Consider the following 23,529-nt stretch of genomic DNA (forward strand, 5'->3'; position numbering starts at 1 on the left):
CTTTCTATGTCTGTGTAGGCAACCTTAGGCACAGGGAGGGTGGTCAATGGCATAACTGAGAGATGTTTGGGTTCAAATATACCCATTAAGGCCTGAACACATTATGATGCAATATTTTATGCTTAAAATATTTTAAAAAATAGATATACAAGCTCACAGCGCGGCACCGAGTGCCGCGCTGCGAGCTTGTAGATCTGCTATTTTTGAAAAATCTATAAGTGTCTTTTGAATCCTAAGATCTTTGGAAAAAAACTGTTCCTATGTCAGCAATCTGGCCAGCCATCGTCAAAGAAAAGGTCCTTTTCACTTAACTGGAGCTCAGTTAGTCTGTTCTTGAGAGACTACTATGTCAGTGGTGCTCAGACCTTTTCATGTGAAGGACCCCCAAAATGATATTTATTTGGCCACGGACCCCCAATTCAAAATATCTAGTTCCAGGGACCACCCAGAAGCAAAATTTGAGTTACAAACGTTCGCTTTGAAAATACATATATTCAAAGATTTGCACACATTTTCACGACTTTTTCAAAAATAGCAGATCTACAAGCTCGCAGCGCAGCACTCGGTGCCGCGCTGTGAGCTTGTATATCTGCTATTTTTCACTGGTTAAAGCATTCAATAATTCTAGGCCTAAATGGGTTAAATACATCCTGCATACAATTCTACATTCATTAAAACACTGACTGGGGAGGGAGTCTGGGAGATACAGTAGGTTGGGTTATTGCTCTGACTCTGAGTATAATGATCATTACAATGTCCTGATGTGAAATGAAACATTTCAAAAGGAAAAAGGTTGTATGGACAATCAAAATCAGTTTGTAATATTACATTTTGATGTGTCATAATTCAACTTAAAGGGCCAGTTCACCTCTGGGACAACCAGATCTTATTTTATTGTTTGGGACACGATCAACACAATCCTGAGTTATTCTTTGTGTTCAAACCGTGTTTTGAGATATATTAGTATTTCAGCATGAATGATGATGCATTTTGTATCGTATGAGTCATGTTGCATCATGATCATCATTCATGCTGAAATACTAAAATATCTCAAAACACAGATTGAACACAAAAAATAACTCAGGATTGATGGTGTCCCAAACAATAAAATAAGATCTGGTTGCCCCAGAGGTGAACTGGCCCTTTAACGTTAACACGGCACACTATCTAGAAAATAAAAATGGCATTTGATTCCAAAAAGGTTGCTGACCACTGCTTCAGTCTGTAACTAACGAATAGCCTCATAGTTAAGTTAATCTATGGAGGTGTCCTCTTGACTAACGAATAGCCTCATAGTTAAGTTAATCTATGGAGGTGTCCTCTTAGTTACTATGCACTGTTACTAATTAAAGTTAAGTGTCCCTTTGTTATCTCAGACAGCTTCAGACTTAATAAAGCCTGGCTCTATTAGGTGAGCTGTCAAAAATGGGTCTGTTTCTCCAAGGACTAGTGGAAAGGTAAACTGGTGGACTCAACGTCCGATCAGTGCCGAATTTCTTTTGCATGCTTCCAGTTGCACCAAGGAAGTACCTCCACACATTTCTTATCACACAAGTTTTAGATCTTTTGAAATATTCATCTTATGGGCGATCGAATATATGGAGTCATACATCAGATGACTGACGTCATTTATTTTCCCTTTTATGGTCGAGTGACCCAACAACCCACAGATTGAGAACCACTGGCTTAAATAACAGCAAAAGCTCTGCCCAGATCTGCACAACTATAAGCACATACTCAGCCTCAAACAATATTACAAACTCTTGCTAAACACACTTTCTGTATCAGAAATCTGTGTAGCACTGATCTTGTACAGTTTGGTTACCATATTCATTTACTTAACAGACTATATCATTCGAAAACAGTGAACCGTGCACACCATACAGCAGGGGTTCCCAAATTCTTTTGTCTCAGGGCACCCCTACATTTTTTAATCCGAGGCACCCTATAATTTTCACTCCCAGCACCTTATATTTATATCGTCGTTGTCGGTGGAAACCAAAACCATTCATTTTGTATTTATCATCTATAAAATGTACTAAACTAGTGATGCGAGGCATTGTGTGCTTGTAGATCGGCTGTTTTCAGTAGTTTTGTGCGACAGTCTTGTATTATAAGCAGGGCTTTGCTTTACCAAAAGACGTACACATTTGAAACTTGGATACAAGGTTTCTGCCCGACAGTGACGATATTTTAGTGATTATGTTGTGAGGAAAACGCAACTATTTGAGATAATTTGTGTTAGAACTGACTGAAAATAACTTTGTACTTCAAGTTTAAAATGATACTAAATATTTTTTCAAGTGTCCAAATAAATTCCATATATTATCAAATTATCTCGCGGCACCCCTGGACTCCTGTCGCGGCACCCCAGGGTGCCCCGTCACCCACTTTGAAAACCCCTGCCATACAGTATGGTGACAGAACTGGGTTTTTCCAATTATCGTTTTCCTGTCATTTTGACTAAAGATCCGAGGTGTTCCATTTGTGCATAGTGACAAATTTTGCCCCGTTTTCAAAACCACGCATAAGCAATCGAAAAAAAAAAGGCAACTTTTTAAAATTTAGAAAAGTTTTATTGCAATAATTGCCAGGTCATGGGTTTGAGCAGAAACAACTCCATGAGACCTGCATGTTGCATTAAATCACAAAGAAACCAAAGGAAAGCAGAGAAAAATAAACAGACATGCTGAAGTGCACTAATCCTGAACACATTATGACGCAATATTTTATGCTTTAACTATTGAAAAATAGCAGATATACAAGCTCACAGCGTGGCACCGAGTGCCGCGCTGCGAGCTTGTAGATCTGCTATTTTTGAAAAATCGTGAAAATTAGATTTTTGACCCGATTACATAAGTGTCTTTTGAATCCTTCTAAGATTTTTTGAAAAACCGATGTTTGTATGTCAACAATCTGGCTTAGCCATCGTCAAAGAAAAGGTCCTTTTCACTTAACTGGAGCTCAGTTAGTCTGTTCTTGAGAGACCACTATGTCAGTGGCTCTCAAACCTTTTCATGTGAAGGACCCCCAAAATGATATTTATTTGGCCACGGACCCCCATCTCAAAATATCTAGTTCCAGGGACCACCCAGAAGCAAAATTTGAGTTACAAACGTTCGCTTTGAAAATACATATATTCAAAGATTTGCACACATTTTCACGACTTTTTCAAAAATAGCAGATCTACAAGCTCGCAGCGCGGCACTCGGTGCCGCGCTGTGAGCTTGTAGATCTGCTATTTTTCACTGGTTAAAGCAGTCAATAATGACTAGGTCTAAATGGGTTAAGTCTGGCGCTCTCCAACCTTTTTTTCTTTTTTGTAGGTGTTTTTACTTAGCTGTATAAGACATGTTTTCATATCTGTGTACCTGAAAACACCTGCAAGTTATCATCAGTTGGAGGCAAAAAGAAAAAATACCGGGAATGTTTTTTTCCCCCCTAAGGGACGCCTATTAAATATGGGTAATGTGTGAATAGGATCGTACAACACTACTTAAGGAGTAGTTCACCCAAATAATTATTTATTTTCTATCAAGTACACATCCCATGAAGCATTGAATTCAAGGAGATATTTTAGCTTTTGTTGCATTCCTGAGCCAATAATTTGATGATTGAATCCACCGGTCATCAATTTATTGGTTTAGAAACGCAGCAAACAAAAATCTCCAGGATTTCAAGGCTTCATCGGGTACTGATTTAAGAAAACAAAAAAGAAACTGAACTACTCCTTTAAGAGGGAAAATGTACACAGTAAGTTCAAAGTCCTTATAGAGTGAAAAGAATGAGGGTGTGTGTGCAACATGTCACATTAACAGAAACTCTTCTCATCGTCAATCCCTGATGCTTACAATTCTGGGTCAAATTTCCCAAAACCATCTTAGTGCTCAGATAATCTTGGTTCCATTGGAATGAGATTTTTTTTTTTTTTTTATATAAAGTACTTGCAAGAGTCATATTTTTATTCCGATTAAAAGGGGACACCATTACAACGTAAAAATGAGGACTATTCTGCCTCTGAAACACTGCTTAAGTTGTGCTGAAAAGTTTACCCAGTGAATGGATAAACTACAAACCTTTACAGTTTTTCCCCCTTTTTTTTTTTTTTTTTTTTTCTTTTTTTGCCTCTACCCATGGAGACCATGACGTTGTCCTTGTTTATGGTAACAGTCATCTTTACAATCCGAAATATTAGACAAAGGGGGAATTGTCTGTCATAGTCTACAGAAAGAACAATATAATGCCCATTACCAATCAACAATTAACTGAAATGCACATCAAATTGGTGACAGTGTGCCTTTAAAAGGCGTTTAGAATCAGACGCATCAGCCTTATTTATCCACATTAAGGATATGTACTGTCACAAAGGTCTCCGACTCCAACCACCCAAGTCCCTAAAGAGAAAACCATGTAAACCAATGGCCAAACCTATCGTAGTTCCTAAGATACATTGGGAAATTCCAAGCGAGATGACACTCCATCTTCCTTTAAAATCGCACCAGGTGAAGTATTGACTATGTTGCTTAATGTTTATACCTCTCCAGTTCATTCAGACTGGATCTATAGAGACAATGAAGATGGACCAGAAGGCTGGGAATAGACGTATGGATAGTGAAGGTCCTGGGGACTGTGGGACCAGCAGGGGAATAGACGTATGGATGATTCCTGGATGATGGCTGCTCCAGAAGGGCAAACATCTAGGTTATGATCCCTGGCCCTCAAGCTCTGAAGCAGGCGTGTCTGGTTCCTCATCGTTGTAGATATTCTCCGCCTGCCAGAGGAACAGATATTTACACCTGAGAACACAACTGATGTACAGATTTTTTGCAGATTCTTTTTTAACCTGTTTAGGCCTAGAATTATTGAATGCTTTAACCAGTGAAAAATAGCAGATATCGGCACCGAGTGCCGCGCTGCGAGCTTGTAGATCTGCTATTTTTTTAAGAAAGTCGTGAAAATGTGTGCAAATCTTTGAATATATGTATTTTCAAAGCGAACGTTTGTAACTCAGATTTTTCTTCTGGGTGGTCCCTGGAACTAAATATTTTGAGATGGGGGTCCGTGGCCAAATACATATCATGTTGGGGGTCCTTTACATGAAAAGGTTTGAGAACCACTGACATAGTAGTCTCAAGAACAGACTAAGTGGGCTCCAGTTGAGTGAAAAGGACCTTTTCTTTGACGATGGCTGGCCAGATTGCTGACATAGAAACATAGGGTTTTTCAAAAAACCTTAGAAGCATTCAAAAGACAAAGAATCGGGTCAAAATTCTAATTTTCACAATTTTTCAAAAATAGCAGATCTACAAGCTCGCAGCGCGGCACTCGGTGCCGTGTATATCTGCTATTTTTCAATAGTTAAGCATAAAATAATGATACACAATAATGTGTACCCGTTCTGGATGGGTTAAGATGTCTCAAACAGCATGTAACTGCATGCTTACTTTGTTTTCATATTCCAGTAAATAGGAAAGATATAGTTCACCGACAGGGTGAGGTTGACCAATTGTAACACTGCGTAACTCATTTACCCCCTCGCCCTATCCACAAGTTTCCGCGAGAGTTTACTGGAGACTATCCGGACCAAACTTCCGGGTTTAACAGCAGACATACAAGCTCACGTCGCGTTGCAGATGCAACCCGTTGAGAGCTTGTAAATCGGCGCCGGAAGATCGATGCAAACGTTTGCGCAATGCACTATGGGGCGTAGGAAACTCGTGGATAATCCCTTTGTTCCTCTCCGCCTGGCCCGATAATCCAGAGAATTTAATATGCTTTAATCGCTACAAAACATTTAAAAAGTATAATCGCTGTTTATCGGAAATTGGGCTCTAATCACCCGCGGAAAATTGCTTCCGGTCGCATTTCCGTATCCGGCTTGATCGGGTGTTAGCTTTCATGTAAACAGTAGCTCAGCAATGGAAGCATATTTCTTCAATGGGATTTTTTTATTTGAAAGCTGTGATCGGGTGTACACACGCCTGGTACATGATCCGTGCACAGATCGTGCATGATGTGCATGCACGCGCCCACGTTAAAAGGTAAGGACGATGTGGCAGTTAACCCCTTCAGTCGATGTTTTAAAAGACGGTAAATGAGTTAATGGCTACCAAAAGACGCAGAGAATGATTGTACTATCTGGATCTCTTGGAGGACTTTTAACCTTTCTCACGTTTCTCTTAACAATAGATGACGCCATCATTTAGACTCTAGGTCTAAATAATGGACTTAAATTTCTTCCTGGATAAAAAGCTAACGGTACAGTGCTTTATGCAAATGTTGCACTTGATTTTTGAATCTTCAAGAAAAATAGTAATCAAGCAATAACATTGGGTCTAGATGTACACTCACCATCTGCCAAACCTGCATGATGTTATCCTCTGACACAGAGCAGATTACCCATGGTTCATTGGGGTTCCAGGAGAAGTCCGAGATCTTGGCTGTGTGACCACCGTGGATGAACTGAGGGGAGAAGAGGTCAGTAGAGCAGACAGCTGTTACAGACCATTCAGATGGGGAACAGATAGCATCAAAGTTTCAGTGTGCGGAAATTTGACTTGGTTGTTGACCCGACTATAGTGTAATTCAGTGGTTCTCAACCTTTTGGGTCCAGGGGAAAATCAACTTTTCTCTGTGCCTCGCAATATTTCTGTGTGTAACTGAGTCAAACTAAATTGAATGCCTAAACATCTAAATTAAAAGTAAGACTCCCTAATCGGTACACAAACTTTAGAAGGCAATCGTAGCCAATCAGGAGGTAATATGGGAAATGGGACAAATCCATGTTGATGACATGACTTTAGAGATACTGTGTACCGCTTTGCATGATTGTAGGCCAAAATCTGTAGGAGCAGTGTCCAAAAATGAGTTTTGCAAAAGTCGGCCTGATGGTGGCGCTAAAAGAGGGCCATGTGAGTAATGAGGGGTGGAGGTTGTGAGTTGCCATCCAAGGAGTGTGTGTGCAAAGTTTGGCATGGACGGTGCTAGAGATAAGAGTAGGGCAAAAGTGTGATGTGACGTGATGGACAGACGGACAGACAGACAGCCGGTGGAGCTTTTCATAGTAACTTGCGACCGTCAGTGCTTGTCAGGGTGGGGTGGGGGCGTCCCCAGTTCAAATATGATTATTTTGGGGGGGGTCACAGCCTGAAAAAGTTGAGAATCACTCGTGTTAATTGGACAGCGCTGAGGCCAGCGGTGACATGTGTTGGATCTAGGGGGTTCCCCACACATTTTTACCAATTAATTTCCAAAACTTTTCCAGAATATTTAACCCAATTTCCAGGACTATATAACAATAATTCAGCTCAATAACAAGTCGCTTACTCCTATGCGCAATGCCCAAAGACAGGTAGTGTATGCCAGTTGTTCTCAACCTTTTCAGGCTGTGACCCCCGAAATAATCATATTTTAACTGGGGACCCCCACCCTGACGAGCACTAAGAGTTGAGTTGTATAACACGTTTCTATTGTGAAAATAGCAGATCTACATGCTCACAACGCCTCGCGTTGCGAGGCGTTGTGAGCATGTAGATCTGCTATTTTCACAATTTCTGCCTATAATATTTGACAATTTGGCCCATGTTTAATTTGTCATTTCAGAGGTATTAACAAAATCAATAACCAAAGACAATGCATAGCTATTTTTTCCAGGACCCTTGATAAATTCCAAAACTTTTCTAGTACTGGAAAAATATTGTTCTAATATCAAAATATTTCCAGGAATTCTATGACCGTGGGAACCCTGCTCCTGGCATACAGGTGAAGAAGCACCACGGATTTGGTTAGGGACAGGGTTAGGGTTATTTTGTGAACATATTCACTACGGGATGGTGGCCAGTAACTCACCAGCAGCTCAGGAGGGCCATCTTCAGCGTCCTCGGCCGACTGCTCCTCTCCGATTTTACTGAAAATTGAAAAGAATGGTTGGGCTGTATGATTTAAACAAGTATTGAACTACAGTATGTATATCGTCGCTGTCGGGCAGAAACCTCATATCTCCAAACCTCATATTTTCGCAAAGCAAAGCCCTGCTTCATCATACAAGGCCCGCACAAAAGTAGTGAAAACAACAGATCTACAAGCACACAACGCCTCGCGGTGTGCGCACAAAAGTTCTCATTTCCAACCGATGATTCCCTACTGTGATTTGGTCAATTTCAACAGGAGATTCAAGAAAAAGCCATCTGTGAGTGCAGGAGCCAGGAATGCTGGGTTTTGTAGTTCTCACCTGAGATCCCACACGTTGAGGCGTCTGTCAGTGCCGCTGGAGGCCAAGATAGTCTCATTATGAGGGGACCATTGCACCTAATCAAGAACAATAAGAAAGTCAGTTCAACCAGCAAGACTCCCTAATCGGGAGATAAGCGACCGTCAGGTCGAATACACAAACTTTAGAGGGCAAACGGAATAAGGGAAATGGGACAGATCCTTACACAAACTTTAGAAGGCAATGGTAGCCAACCACTGGCATATGGGAAATGGGACAGATTCATGTTGATGACATGACTTTAGAGATACTGTGTACCGCTTTGCATGATTTTAGGGCAAAATCTGTAGGAGCAGTGTCCAAAAATGTGTTTTGCAAGAATCGGCCTCATGGTGGCGCTAGAATAGGGCCATGTTATAAATGAGGGGTGGAGGTTGTGGCACGCAATGGGAGAAGAAGCCAATCTCAGGTCAAATATTTATATGTGATTAAACATGCGATTCATTTCGATTAATTACAACGCCTTTATTATATATGTTTTTTAAATCTAGTTATGACAATCAAAAGGTATCTCACAATGCAGCTCTTAAAAGTATACAGTGGACAGAAACGTACGAGTACATATTGGATACAGTAGAGGGTATCATTACCTGGAAGATTTCATCCTTGTGGGACTCAAAAGAATGAAGCTTCAGTTTAAGGTTCCTGAGGTCCCACAATGCAACAGTCTGTGTGAAAGAAAAAGAGGGGAGAGAGAATGTAGAAGTCTGCATTAAAACAAACACCACAATAACAAATTCCATTGATATCCAGCCAGTAGCTTTCAAGATATCTTGTTTGGAAACAAAAAACAGACCTAGGCTATAAAAATCAGCTGATCCTGTGTTTAACCAACATTAGATTTCAGACACATTAATAACAAAAGTATCAGTAGGCCTGTGATAATCATTATACAATTGTCTAATTGCAATTATTTGAGATAAAAAAAAAAAAATTGCATAAATCGTTGTAATCATTTCCATGTCGAAAAGTTTTCATATTTCCGAACATAGTTGGAATAGCCGATCTACAACTAGATCGGCTATTTCCACTATTCATGATTTAAACAGGGTTCCCACACATTTTTACCAATTAATTTCCAAAAATTGCGAGGCGTTGTGAGCATGTAGATCGGCTATTTTCACACTTTCTCCCTCTAATATTTGACAATTTGGCCAATGTTTAATTTGTCATTTCAGAGGTATTAATTTTTTCCAGGACCTTTCAGGACCCTTGATCAATTTCAAAACTTTTCCAGTACTGGAAAAATATTTTTCTAATTTCAAAATATTTCCAGGAATTTCATGACCGTGGGAACCCTGTTTAAAGTATAAGTTATTAAATGATGCAAGTTATATGTCATATGCACCTTACGAAGGCTAAAAGCCAAACAGAAAGTATTTATTCATTTATAAATGAATCAAATAATTAATTAAACACAATTAAATCGTTGAACGCAATTATTTGAGCGTCAATTAATCGTCAAATAAAATGTCAATAATGACAGTCCTAAGAATCAGTCCCTTTGAAAACTCCCAGAGCACCACTACTTTCTTCCCTCCAGGGTTCCCACACATCTTTACCAATTCATTTCCAAAACTTTTCCAAAACTTTTCCTGAATATTTAACCCGATTTCCAGGACTATATAACAATAATTCAGCTCAATAACAGGTCGCTTACTCCTATGTGCAATGCCCAAAGACAGGTAGTGTATGCCAGTGGTTCTCAACCTTTTCAGGCCGTGACCCCCGAAATAATCATATTTGAACTGGGGACCCCCCGGCACCCTGACGAGCACTAAGAGTAGAGGAATTTCATATAACACGGTTTTATTGTGAAAATAGCCGATCTACATGCTCACAACGCCTCGCAAGCTATTTTCACAATTTCTGCCTCTAATATTTGACAATTTGGCCAATGTTTAATTTGTCATTTCAGAGGTATTAACAAAATCAATAACCAAAGACAATGCATACGGTAGCTATTTTTTCCAGGACCTTCCAGGACCCTTGATCAATTCCAAAACTTTTCCAGTACTGGAAAAAATATTTTTCTAATTTCAAAATATTCATGACCGTGGGAACCCTGTCCCTCAGTCTTACCTTGTCAGCAGAGCCGGTGGCCAGGATGAACTCACTGTAAGGGTTGAAGGACAGACAGTTGACCTCGGCAGTGTGAGCGTCCACTGAGTGGCTGGGCTTGGATGTGTTGTTGGAACGAGTGTCCCATCTGGCCCAGAGAGAAGACAATTGTAAATAAGAGTTATGAGCGTTATGAGTAGTGGTGGAAAACATACTCCTGTTTTACTTAAGGAAAAGTATCAATACTGCAATGTAGAAATACTTACTTATATACTGTTACAAGTACAAGTCCGGAATTCTAAATGTATTACTTGAGTAAAAGTACAAAAGTATATGTTATTTCTCTCTTTTTAAACCAATGATGTCGTCAATACACTGTCTCAGTGAATCGGTAGGACGATAGTCATGTAAAGGAACGAACTAGTTCACTTTATTACACGGCTTGGTTGAATGCATGATTCTGATTGGTCAATCGCTGGAATCAGCTGTGTTATTTCTTGATAACTCTATAACAGAACGATGGCTAATCAAAGGTTCAGAGCACTTGCTGCACAGTGTGAAATTTATGCCGTATCCAACATGAAAGCAGCCATGTTGCTCTCAAGAATGTTTTTTTTTAAATATTTGAAGTGGAAAAATAGATGAGTCAGTAACAGAAAATGGGGGGGGGGGGGGGGGGGACTGTCTGTGGCAGGATAGGCTGTTCCTGCCACAGACAGACAGCGGTGCGGTTGTTTTTCCACTAGACAACAGCGCTAATGAACGGTGAACAGATCATTGCCGTGAAAATCGTTCACTGAAATTGAGTTTTTTATCCCAACACTGTAGCAGAGGTCCAAGGATTGAACCTCGGGGAACTCCACGTCATTGTATCATGGTTTAAAAAATGGGTGATTTGGAACCGGCTACTCACATCATGAGCTTCTGGTCGTCGGCTACCGACCCAAACAAAGACTCGTGCAGCAGGTGCCAGGACACGTCCTCCACCACCGCTGTGTGTCCTGTGAAGATGGTCTTGGCGTCGACAATCTTCCCTTCCTTTGGCCCTGCACCAATGTCCCACAGGCAGATGGTCTGGGAGACGATGGGGGTTTGGAATGGTCAGCATAGACAAAGTAAATATATAAATAAAGATGTAGCAAAATGTCTTCCTCTGTTGTCGGGCAGAAACCAGCTATGTCCAAAATATTAACTTTTCAGCAAGTGATAAAAAAAAAAGAGGAAAAACTAAACAAACACAACTACCTCACTGAAGTCGGTATGGTGACTTTATACATTGTCAGATACTTGAATGTGTTCTTATATTATCAACACTTTAACCAAATACAGCTCAAGTGGAGTTGGGAGGTTTTTGACCATTACAGCAAGTGCCATTCCCACCGGGAACGATAACAATAAAAATAACTATAACTATAATAGTCTGTGTTAACAGTGCCATCCACTTGACTTAGTCCTCAGTGTGTCATTCTAATCAATGGCGGTAAAACGTCAGCCATCCTCCAAAGTTGGAGTTTGAGGAGCCAATGGAGTTAGGAGGTTTAGTCAGAACTTGAAGCACTGTCCTATGCCCATATATGGTCTTCCGTGTCCAGGCCATATGTGACATCAGTACTATGTAGACCCTCCAGAAAAACGCGGGCAAAAATCCTTGATTATGCGGGCTAAAATCCTTGATTTTGCGGGCTAAAATCCTTGATTTTGCGGGCAAAAATCCTTGATTATGCAGTGAATTATGCTGGGTTTTTGTGTGAATTTATGCGATGACAATGCGAAACTATGCGAAATATGCGGGAACTTGTGAAAGTTGCGATTAAATGCGAAATTATGCGAAATATGCGGGAACTTAAAAACATATTTATAGCCTATGTACAGTATATATACATATTATAATAAAAATTGATAACTATTAATTAAACCACTTTAATATACAGTACACTGGCTATTTGGAAATAGACAATCTACAAGCTCACAACATCACTAAGTAGTCATCAAAGAAGTCAAAACACGAATTTAAGGGTCCTTGAGTGAATTGAGAAATGCAAAACAGACTTTTTTGACTGCCTTTCATTATTTTCAAGGCAAAAAAGCAAACCTCTGTCAAATATCTGCAATTTAATTACCTTAATGGGCTACATCAAGGCAAAAATAATTACCCTATGGCCTATGCGATTGCTAAGGATACAGCTTACTGCTAAAGCAAAACTCTGGTTTATTTATGTGCTTTTGCTCTCTCTAAAGGGATTTAAGGGATTAAAATGTTATGCATTCAATTGCTGTTCCTATCCATCCATGGAATACTGCGTGCTACTTTTTTTCGGAGAGGTGCTCGTTTGCTTTGAACGGCAACGACAAAAGTGGTGGCAGAACAACAAGGGCTACTACCAGGGGGGACTGTGAGGTACCATCCAGGCAGAGCGTGTTTGGTAACACAGTTCTCTCTGTTAGAGCCTCCAATCTATGGAACAGTCTCCCGACTGAAGTAAGACAGTCCTCCAACTATCTGACCTTCAAGTTCAACCTCAAGAGGTGGCTTAAATCAAATCAAATTTGTAATCATGAGTAATTATCTGCTCCATCTGTTAATGGAGTTGCTCATAATTGGCTAGTATTAGTCCCTTTAACAAATTACTATTTTACTATTACTATTTACTATTACTATTTACTATTACTATTTACTAAAATTTTACTGTTGTCGGCTCTGGCCGTAAGAGGTGTCGGCTCTGGCCGTAAGAGGTGGCATAGAGCAAGTCAAACTTACAATCTTCACCCAAAAAACTGATTCAACCCCCCTATAAATGTGACACATATAAATTATGTTTGCTTTATTTAATTACTTCACTTCAAGGCATAAGCATATACATTTAATTGATATAACTCAAATATTATTAATAGTGCCAGATGTGATACATTTACATTATGTTGGCTTTATTTAAATGTATTTAATTATAATATATGCAAATGTATTGAATTGATGTAACTGAACAAATATTAATCGTGCTTACCTTAAATATATACATTTACAATATATGCATTTTTATTAAATTGTTCCAACTCAAATGTAATTAATAGTGCTTATACAAAATCTATTCATTTAACATTATGCATTTATATTACATTCATGTAACTCAAATCTTAGTAATGGAATTTAAAAACACATTGAAAATGAGTTCCAATGAAAACTCCCAGAGTCCCATAAACCACGCCTCTCACCAATTTTATTGAGTAGTTTTTAAGGCTGAAATCATTCTGAGAATATTGTTTGAATCCAACTCAATTTTATTAAGTACATTTTACAGATCTGAGAAGTGACTCCAGCCCTTTCCCTTGATTGGTCAAATAAGTTGGTCACATGTTATGCAAAGCATGCTGGGAACAGCATTTTTCTAGGTTTTCAGGGAAATGTTTAAGCTTTCGGGAGCTAAAAATGCTAAATGTATCATATCAATGTGTCTGCCTTGGCAAGATGACTGTCATATGTCAGAATTTGATTTGTCAGTATTTGAGCCTTAACCCTAACCCTAACTGCTAGGCTGCTAGTTTAAGCTTGAGCTCCCTCCCCATGCTAGGCTAAAAGAGAAGAACTCATGGTAACTTTGAGATTATTGCGTTGGTTTTCTCTTAAATGTTCTGATTATTCAATAATCACTGCTATTGCATATATCCATTATGCATCTGTATGTTGATATTGTAAAACTTGAAACAAATCATCCAGAAGAAAACCTGAAACCGAACTCTTCTTATGTAAATGTAAAAGTATTTTATTTATCTTAGCTTAATTCCATAAAAATGAGTTGAACCAACACATTTACGTTAACATTTGTTTGAGTTGGACAAACGTAAATTAATTAAGTTCATATAATTAACTTGGCTTAAGTTAATGAAAATGAGTTGGACTAATTGAACAACATGCATTGCATTGAATGTAGATTTGACTTGGGACTACATATATCCCATATATAAATTTACTCATATAAAATGGGTGGAAAAGTTTCACACATTTAAAATGTGTTCAACTGAGAGATTATTTTTTTGGGTGTTGGGTAACTATCGGCTCCATCTGTCACTGGAGTCACTCAACTTGCTATAAGTATGTCCCCTTAATGTTGTACTGCACTGTTTTGTTATGTTTTGTTTTGTACTGTATTGTATGTATTGTATGTTTTGTAAGGATAGCCTTACCATCACTTTTGTACAGCCTGCCCAGGGACTACAGATGAAAATTAGCTCATGGCTAAATCTGGCATATTTACATTGACGTTGAAAAACTGACATGTTGATCAATGTGCTTTGTCCCTGACAAATAAATAAATAAATAAAATAAAATAAATAGACACAACGTTTCAAACGGAGTACAATGGAGACCTCAAAACAAGTAGGATAAACTTTAATTTGTCGTTTCTTGAAGTTTGAGGACCGAGGAAGAGTGTGTTATTCTAGCGTCACGTTGGCGAGGGCCAACGCTCATACCGTATAGCCTACATATGCCTGCATCTCTCTCTCTGTCTGCAGTTCTCACGGTGCGGCGCGCGCGCGCACACACACACACACACACACACACACACACACACACACACACACACACACACACACACACACACACACACACACACACACACACACACACACACACACACACACACACACACACACACACACACACACACACACACACACACACACACACACACACACACACACACACACACACACACACACACACACACGTTTCTCAGCGCATCATTGTTTTGCTTCTGTTTTGTGTCTGAACGTGATTGAACGGTGAAGCATGACTATACTTTTATGCGAAAAAGTGCGGGGATTGTGAAATCAAGCGATGCCCGCATATTTCGCATATTTTCCGCAGAAATATGCGAAATATGCGGTGAATATGCGGGGATTGTGAAATCATGCGAGCCCCCGCATAATCAGCGGCATTTATTGATTATTGCGGGAAATTCTGCGATCGCATAATCGCGTTTTTCTGGAGGGTGTAACTATGGCGTCAGAATACTGTAGACAGACGGCGAACAGACAGACATTCCGTAAATTAATTTCATGATAATTAGATAAAGGCATATAAGGCTTATTAGCCATGGGTCCTTTTAACATGGTTCCCACACATCTTTACAAATTCATTTCCAAAACTTTTCCAGAATATTTAACCCAATTTCCAGGACTATATAACAATAATTCAGCTCAATAACACGTCGCTTACTCCTATACGCAATGCCCAAAGACAGGTAGTGTATGCTAGTGGTTCTCAACCTTTTCAGGCCGTGACCCCCGAAATAAACATATTTGAATAGAGTTGAGGAATTTTGTATAACACGGTTTTATTGTGAAAATAGCCGATCTACATGCTGCATGTCATTTCAGAGGTATTAACAAAATCAATAACGAAAGACAATGCATAGCTATTTTTTCCAGGACCTTCCAGGACCCTTGATCAATTCCAAACCTTTTCCAGTACTGGAAAAATATTTTTCTAATTTCAAAATATTTCCAGGAATTTCATGACCGTGGGAACCCTGTTCTAATCAATGGCGGTAAAAAGTCAGCCATCTCCAAAGTTGGAGTTTGTGGTTTAATCGACAGTTTTGAGGAGCCAATGGAGTTAGGAGGTTTAGTCCTATGCCCATATATGGTGTTCCGTGTCCAGGCCATATTTTAGACACGCCGTACTGTAGACAGACGGCGAACAGACGTAAATTAATATCATAATAATTAGATATTATATATTATTATTAGCCAGGCTTCCTTTTAATAAAATGCAGTGGCACTCACGTGGTCATCGGAGGCGCTGAGCAGGTTGCCACTGAGGTTGGGGTTCCAGGACAGGCCGTAGCCCTCCTTCTGATGGCCCCTGAGCCGCAGGTCTGGACTGCACTCTCCACTGGGGTCTGGAGGAAACCACCAAGTAATAAGGCCATGGCTACACAGAGCTGGATATTTCTGAACCTAGACATTTTTTTGTGCTGTTGTGGCTTGCAGCCACATGAAGCTGGATATTTCGGCCCACGAAGCAGGATATTTTTTAAACCGGATAAATAAGTGAAGACATTGAAAAATATCCGATTCACTGGATCCATGTAGACAGGGAAACCGGATATCTCTCAAGACTTTACTGTGTGTGTGCTTGTTAGACCTAGATATCTTTGTCGTGTGGACCTAGATATTTTTCTATGTGGATATCTGAAAAACCGGGATATATGAAATATCCAGCTCAGTGTAGCCATGGCCTTAAAAACACACAAATCAAGTAAACACAGAAAGTTCAAATAAACACTATTGACCATAGGACCAAATATAGAACGCAAGAGCATCTAGAGCAGGGGTCATCGTCGTGCTGGCTTGTGGTGGACATGTTTTTCCAAAGACATACCAAATTTGTGCAGACAAACACAGCCCTAAATGACCGGATTACAGGTATGTAACTCTGAAGAGTGTAAAATTTGTACTCTCAGAGCTATGGGGGGTCCTTGAAGATAAAACATTTGAGAACCACTAGTACAAGTGGACTCCTAATGTGTCAAAGTAAATCAGTGTCATACATATTCTGAACAAAACCTGGAGACTGACATTCAGTCATTGGGTCTCATGATCGAAATAAGAACATTATAATATTATGAAAAGAAATCTAAAATTTGCCATGGACAGGGACATGTCTCACTCTTGCCATGCACACATTTTGTCTGTGTGCGGACGCATTGATGACCCCTGATCAAGAGCCTTACCTGGCTTACTTGGATGCTTGGTATAGTCGAACACCAGCACGTCAGAAGTGGGGGTTTTGGTGGCGATTATGCAGGGGTTCTGGGGCATGTAGCGGGCTCGGTTCACCTCTCCCTCATGGTTGATCTTAGTCTCGATCTCGATTTTGCCACTGACTGAGCCGAAGCCACCAAACTCTGAGGAGAGAATAAAATCACATCTTTATTCCACCAAGAGTGGGGATGTTATAACACCATCTGAAAGATAAGATGACACATCTGTGGTTGTGGTTTTAAAGGAGTAGTTCACCCCCAAAACGACTTTTTTTTCTATTGATTAGTCACGCCATGGAGAGTAGAGTTCAATAATATTTTTTGGTTTTTGTCACAACATTTTGATTCGAGTAAATTTACCCCCATTGATTCCGGATGGGGACCTGTTTCGAAACGGGTCCCCATCCGGAACGAATGGGGGTACATTTATTGTTATCACATTTTTGTCTTCGGAATGCAACAAAAAACTAAAAATATTATTGAACTCTAGTCTCCATGGCGTGACTAATCAATAGAAAAAGTCATTTTGGGGGTGAACTACTCCTTTAATATTTGAAATTCTACCAACGATATAAGCTACTATAATTTTTCTATTTTTCCCCCTGATAATGTCCTCACCTAACAAATGAAAAACTGTGCAGAATCAAAAGAGTTTATATTTTGTTTTGTCTCTATGCATGTGGTAAGGTCAGCAATATTGCGTAACATCAACATAAGAATAACAATAATAAAGCTAGTCAATCAATACTAACCTTTGTATGCACTGAATCAGGCTTCAAACTGTACCTTCAAATTCTTCAGTTGACTTTACAAACCCACAAACATTTACTACCACTATCACCCCAACAAAGGAACAGTGAGCCTCCTGGACTCTTGCCCACAGCCTGGACACCCCTCAACATACCTGCTGAAAGGCAGAACAACAACGTTTCAGTACAAGTAGGAACAAAGCAAAGCATGATGCCACTGTTCCATTTGAAATAATTCTCCAACTTGTTTAAAATGTCTTACTGTCCACTATTGTACAATACGAACAATTGTACAATACAATCTGAACACATTGTAATTTTCTCTCTTTAGGCTTTATCCACAACATTACTTTTTCATTTTAAAACTTTTGCTGCATGTTCAATATGTTAACTCCCAGTCTATGTTTTCCGCCATACCATCTAGTCATGGAAACTGTATTTATGTATTATAATGGAAGTTTCACGACTAGGTGCAGGTGGAACCTTGTTGTTTTTTAGCATAGACATTAAAAGGTAGACGCCTCCTCTGGCTCTGGGGCGTTGGTAAAAGAGGACTGGCAAGCTTCCGGATTTCTGAAGGACGCTTCCTTGTGCGTCACAGAACGGGATGCTCGGTAGACCAATCAGATGCGGGACTCCCTCTTTCCCACTGCAGGGGGCAGCAGAGTGCCTTCCACAGTTACGCACTTCCGCCAGTCCTGTTTTTACCAGTCGCGCCAATGAACTGCAGCGGCGGATGAGGTATCTAGCTTTTTATTATCTGTGGTTTTTAGCTTGTTTGTTATCACAGTGGGCAGTGTATGTCACACCAATATTTCACTGAGCCCACTTGGTCCGTCATTCCAAGTAAATACATATTCTCAGCAGTAGTCTATAGTCTTAATTTTCACCATTGCTTTTCCATGGTATTTTCCTGCAGCTAATAAACCAACAACAGTAGGCAATGCGAGTGGTTAGGGCACGTTTCGTCTTGTGTAGCCAGACAATCTAATCCACAATCACCGAATGTTAATATGGTCTGGAACGACATCTCCCAAAATCCAAACAAGGAAGCTGGCGTCTGTTAATCATTTACATTCACAAAAATAAAAATAAAAATATCTTTAGTTATTGTCTCTCAGTCTGGCCACGCACAATTTTAAAATAAAAAGGAATTAATGTGGACAAAGCCTTAGAGTCACCGACTACATCAACCTTTTTAATTATTAAATCTCATAATACCCACACAAATACGCTTGACATTTATGCCTGCATCAGACAGGACCCAGTTAAGTCTATCTGGGCATTCTTATTTACCAAATATACAGTAATACCCTGGCCCAGCCCAATATTCATAAAATTTTTACTGATGTTCGCCTATTATGACATGCCCCAAAAGAGACACTAGTAGGCCCGTCATAATCGTCAACATTTTTAAAAAGCAGAAATAGAAGATCTACAAGCTTACAACACGTCAATTTGTGACGCGTTGTAAGCTTGTAGATTAACTATTACGATTATTATTCTTTTTTAGGTATAGAATTTAAAATATTTCAGTAATTCCAATGTCCATTTAAGTTATTTGTCACATATGTTTTGATTACAAAGCCTAAAGGGCAAACAGAAACAACATTTTTATTCATACGTTCCAAAGTTCAACGACAAAAAACGTTAATCGCAATTATTTCTGGGCCAATTAATCGTCCACTTGAGTTTGGAATGGTGACAGCCCTAGGCACTAGTAGAGTTCACGTGGTTATGGTCGCTCTTGTCCGTTTACCTCCTTTTTCGCTGTCGTAGTGGGACGCGTCAAACTGGGCGTCGTCGTTGGGAACCTGGACACTGGCGATGACCAGGTGGTTCTGCTCGTCTGACGTGTGGGTCCCCAGAACCAGTCTGTGGACAGCATAGTCCTTCCCTTCCGGTCTGCACAATGAAACCCATTATTACAAGGCTGAAAATACATATACTGTATTCAAAGATTTGCACACATTTTCACGACTTTTTCAAAAAATAGCAGATCTACAAGCTTGCAGCGCGGCACTCGGTGCCGCGGTGTGAGCTTGTATATCTGCTATTTTTCACTGGTGCAGTGTCACTTGGTGGTTGAATGCTGATCAGGGCTGTCACAATTATTACATAATCGTCTAATCGCAATCATTTGACATAATCGCGATTATTTTTCATAATCGTTTCCATGTTGAAAAATGTTCATATATACTTTTTTTTTTAAGTAAAAAATAGTGGAAATAGCAGATCTACAAGCTCGCAACGCATCGCGTTGTGAGCTTGTAGATTGGCTATTTCCACTATCAATGTTTTTTTTTAAGTATAACATTGTCAAATATGTCAGTAATTTCTTTGTATATATAGGTTATGTGTCATATCTACCATGTGCAACTTCAAAGCCTAAAGCCAAACAGAAATGTAACGACAAAAACAGAATTATATGTTAATTAATCGCAATTATTTGAGTGACAATTAATCATCATGTAAAATCATAATCTGACAGCCCTAATGCTGATGATGTCAATTTCTGGATAATGACTGATGGGCATTTGGGCTCTGTAACAGAACGCCGTCAAATCAAAGGCTCAGAGCATCTGGCTACGCTGCTTGAATTGTATGCTGTATCCAACGGGAGAGTGTTTTCTGCTGGTGTTTCAGTCCGAGTGTATCAAAGGGTGCGTTCGGAAATGCGCACCGGGTGTGGTTAGGGTTAGGGGTTAGGTTTAGGCATAGTTTTACTGAGGTTAGGGTTGAGTTTAGGCATAGTTTTACAGAGGTTAGGGTTAGGAGGATTAGGGTTAGGTTTAGGCACTCACTACACTGAGCACACACACCCGGTGCGCATTTCCGAACGCACCCTTTGATACACTCGGACTGAAACACCAGCAGAAAACACTATCCCGTATCCAACATGACAGCCATGTAAACAAACACGCAATGTCATTTACAGTACAACTTAAGAATGTTTTTGAAACATTTGAAGGGGTTAGATCAACACTTCCTTGTTTTCCGAGGCGACTGTGTTGTGCTGGGTGGACAGCCAGCGCAACACTTATGGAATACTTTCATAACCCTAAGCAAGGAAAACAGGAAATACTTTATTTTGTTACTTTTGGGTCAATTTATTTATTATGACCCTCTTCACTTCAGGATGAGTAAACACCACGGCATTGTGAAGTCAGCGTTTAACCATCCTCGTACAGGTATTATTGTTAAAGGGATATTCCACTTTCAAAAAAACTTTTGGTCACTTTATCATCTAATCAGGCTTTTATGAACACCATGAATAGTTTTTATTTTACTTCATTCAATATTTGAATATTTGATGTAAATGTTACCAGGCCCTCTCCACATACACACCCATTGTAACTTCAAACTTCATTTTAACCATGATAGATTCATTAAAAACACCAATTATTTGTTCTGTCTACTCATACTACTCTCCTAATACGTGAGCAGGCCGTGTTTTTTTCATAACCTTTTTCATTTATTTTTAATAATTCTTTGGGAAAATTTGAAAAATTAAATACAAAACAAAATTATTAAAAATAAATGAAAACGGTTATTGAAAAAACACGGCCTGCTCACATATTAGGAGGGTAGTATGAGTCACTAGAAAAAATAATGGGTGTTTTTAATGACTCTATCATGGTTAATAAAATGGAGTTAAAATGAAGTTACAATGGGTGTGTATGTGGAGAGGCCCTGAGCCTGGGGAGGCAGACACAAGCAAGGCAGAGTTTTTCTGAAAGTGGAATATCCCTTTAACTACCCCTTCCAAAACATATCACATGTACATACATACCTGTTGACATCAGGCAACCACTGCACGGTGAGGCTGGGCCACTCCAGTGCGTGCGTCATCACCAGGTCATAGAGGAAAGGTGTGTTTTTCTTCCATATCTTATATTCTTCGTTGATAACCCTCTCCTCCACAGCATCATCATACACTGTGTCAGGAACACATGGAGGTCAGTCGTTACAAAACTAGCTGACGTTATATTCTGTCAATGTCAGCTGGAACAGTAGACAGGTGATCAATTCAGTTCAATGGGCTTTATTGGCATGAGAAAACACGTTAACATCGCCAAAGCAATTTAAATCTTCTTTCAATCAAGTCACCTTAATTCAAGTCAAGTGACAGAGTCGTGTCTACCTGCACAGCCTTTCTACGGGATGTTCCCCAGGTTCTATGTTCCCCAGGTTCTATGTTCCCCAGGTTCTATGTTCCCCACTTACCCAAAAAAGGTCCTATGTTCCCCAGGTTCTATGTTCCCCGCTTACCCTCTCAAAAAAAGGTTCTATGTTCCCCGCTCACCTTAGAAAAGGTTCTATGTTCCCCACTCATCCAAAAATGCAGGAAACATTCATTTTAAATTATTAATAACTCAAAACACACAATAATGGGGAGAAATATTAGGAATACTAGTGGGACAGGGGGCACTAGGGACATCTGGACACCATACTTTTGTTATGACTGGGCATTTGGACGAGTGGGCACTTAAGCCTCTATCAGAGTCCAGGGTGAAGAGCTATTCACTTCACCGCGTTGTAGTTTCCTAGCTATCACCCAGGCTTTGTTATGTATTTTTAGGTGATAGCTAGAAAACTACACTGAGGTGAAGTGAATAGCTCTTCACCCTGGACTCTGATAGAGACTTTAGGGGTGTAGACCATTTCCTGCATTTGAGTTGGGAACAGGAGGCCAATGCTTTTTATTTCTTTTTTTGGTGGGGAACATACAGTAGATCCTTTTTTTTTTGGTTGAGCAGGGAACATATAACCTTTTTTTTTAGGGGGGGGGGGCATAGGGAGGACCCCTGTTTGACTGTACGTGTGGTGTTAGGTGTTTGCATCTGTCTAATACAATATTCAATAAATAAATAAATGCACACATTATTATATATATATATATATATATATATATATATATATATATATATATATATAGCGCTAATATAGAATTTGCACACTTCACAAGCCACTGAAGTAGACTTCAAAACCCTTTGAACAGTTAGTTGTTGCAAGGAGCAGACTGTCTGCTGAATACATGTAATACAACAGCTAGCATGCGATGCTAACCAGCAACACAGCACTCACACACACACAAAGCAGCATGCATGGGAAACTGGGCCACCAAACCCAGCTCTAGCAACCCTTACCTTCTTTATCAGCCATGTTCCAAGTTCAGCGTCTGCTCCTATTATAGGCCACGATGCCCGAAAGCAAGGCACCAACAAGACGTTTGGACGGCTAATAACGATGAATTCGCTCTGTTGTTCCGCTGGGTTTGTGTTTCACTGAACATTAAACTCGTATCCTTCCCTTTTCAGCGCGGATTTCCATCTGCTCGCACCGCGCATGCGTGCACCTTCAAAGTGGTACGCTTCACAGCTGCGTCACAAACTGCGCAGGACGAGAATAATATGCGTTAATAACATACATTAAATGTACTGTTTTGCATCAAATACTAATACTAATAGTCAGTCAGTGGTGGAAAAAAGTACTTAAAAATAAGTACAAATATCAATACTGCAATTTAGAAATATTCTGTTACAGGTAGAATTCCGGAATTCAAAATCAAAATGTATAAAACTATTTTGAAAATAGCAGATCTGCGAGCTATTTTCAAATGGTTTATACATTTTTTAAACTAGTTTTTGATAAGTCTTACTAATCATAATAATAACAATAATAA

General features: G+C 39.6%; 1 protein-coding gene across 2 annotated transcripts; it reads right to left on the reverse strand.

Annotated features, from left to right (window-relative positions):
- Positions 1 to 3,245: 3,245 nt before the first annotated feature.
- LOC308288522 (histone-binding protein RBBP7) lies at positions 3,246 to 23,160 on the reverse strand. 2 transcript variants are annotated; one of them, XM_080729981.1, is made up of 12 exons: positions 22,994 to 23,160; positions 21,637 to 21,781; positions 19,603 to 19,748; positions 17,074 to 17,238; positions 16,115 to 16,230; positions 11,244 to 11,404; positions 10,352 to 10,478; positions 8,860 to 8,937; positions 8,231 to 8,307; positions 7,849 to 7,906; positions 6,352 to 6,462; positions 3,246 to 4,771 (listed from the first exon to the last, which is right to left on the reverse strand). In XM_080729981.1, the coding sequence occupies exons 1-12, from the start codon at positions 23,007 to 23,009 to the stop codon at positions 4,703 to 4,705; spliced, it is 1,269 nt and encodes a 422-aa protein (XP_080586107.1). In that variant the 5' UTR covers positions 23,010 to 23,160; the 3' UTR covers positions 3,246 to 4,702. The 2 variants fall into 2 exon arrangements, with proteins under 2 accessions (XP_080586107.1, XP_080586106.1); XM_080729980.1 differs by having other exon boundaries at positions 17,074 to 17,241.
- Positions 23,161 to 23,529: the final 369 nt, after the last annotated feature.

This window comes from Nannobrachium achirus, assembly GCF_963921795.1.
Source record: "Nannobrachium achirus genome assembly, chromosome: 7".
In the NCBI taxonomy this organism is placed as follows: domain Eukaryota; kingdom Metazoa; phylum Chordata; class Actinopteri; order Myctophiformes; family Myctophidae; genus Nannobrachium; species Nannobrachium achirus.

What these genes read in the sequence shown, in the direction of transcription:
- LOC308288522 (XM_080729980.1), bottom strand. An exon ending in CTACGACAGCGAAAAAGGAG is followed by an intron (nt 17,242 to 19,602) that starts GTAAACGGACAA and finishes TTATTCTCTCCT; the next exon opens with CAGAGTTTGGTGGCTTCGGC. An exon ending in CCACCGGCTCTGCTGACAAG is followed by an intron (nt 8,938 to 10,351) that starts GTAAGACTGAGG and finishes TCTTTCACACAG; the next exon opens with ACTGTTGCATTGTGGGACCT.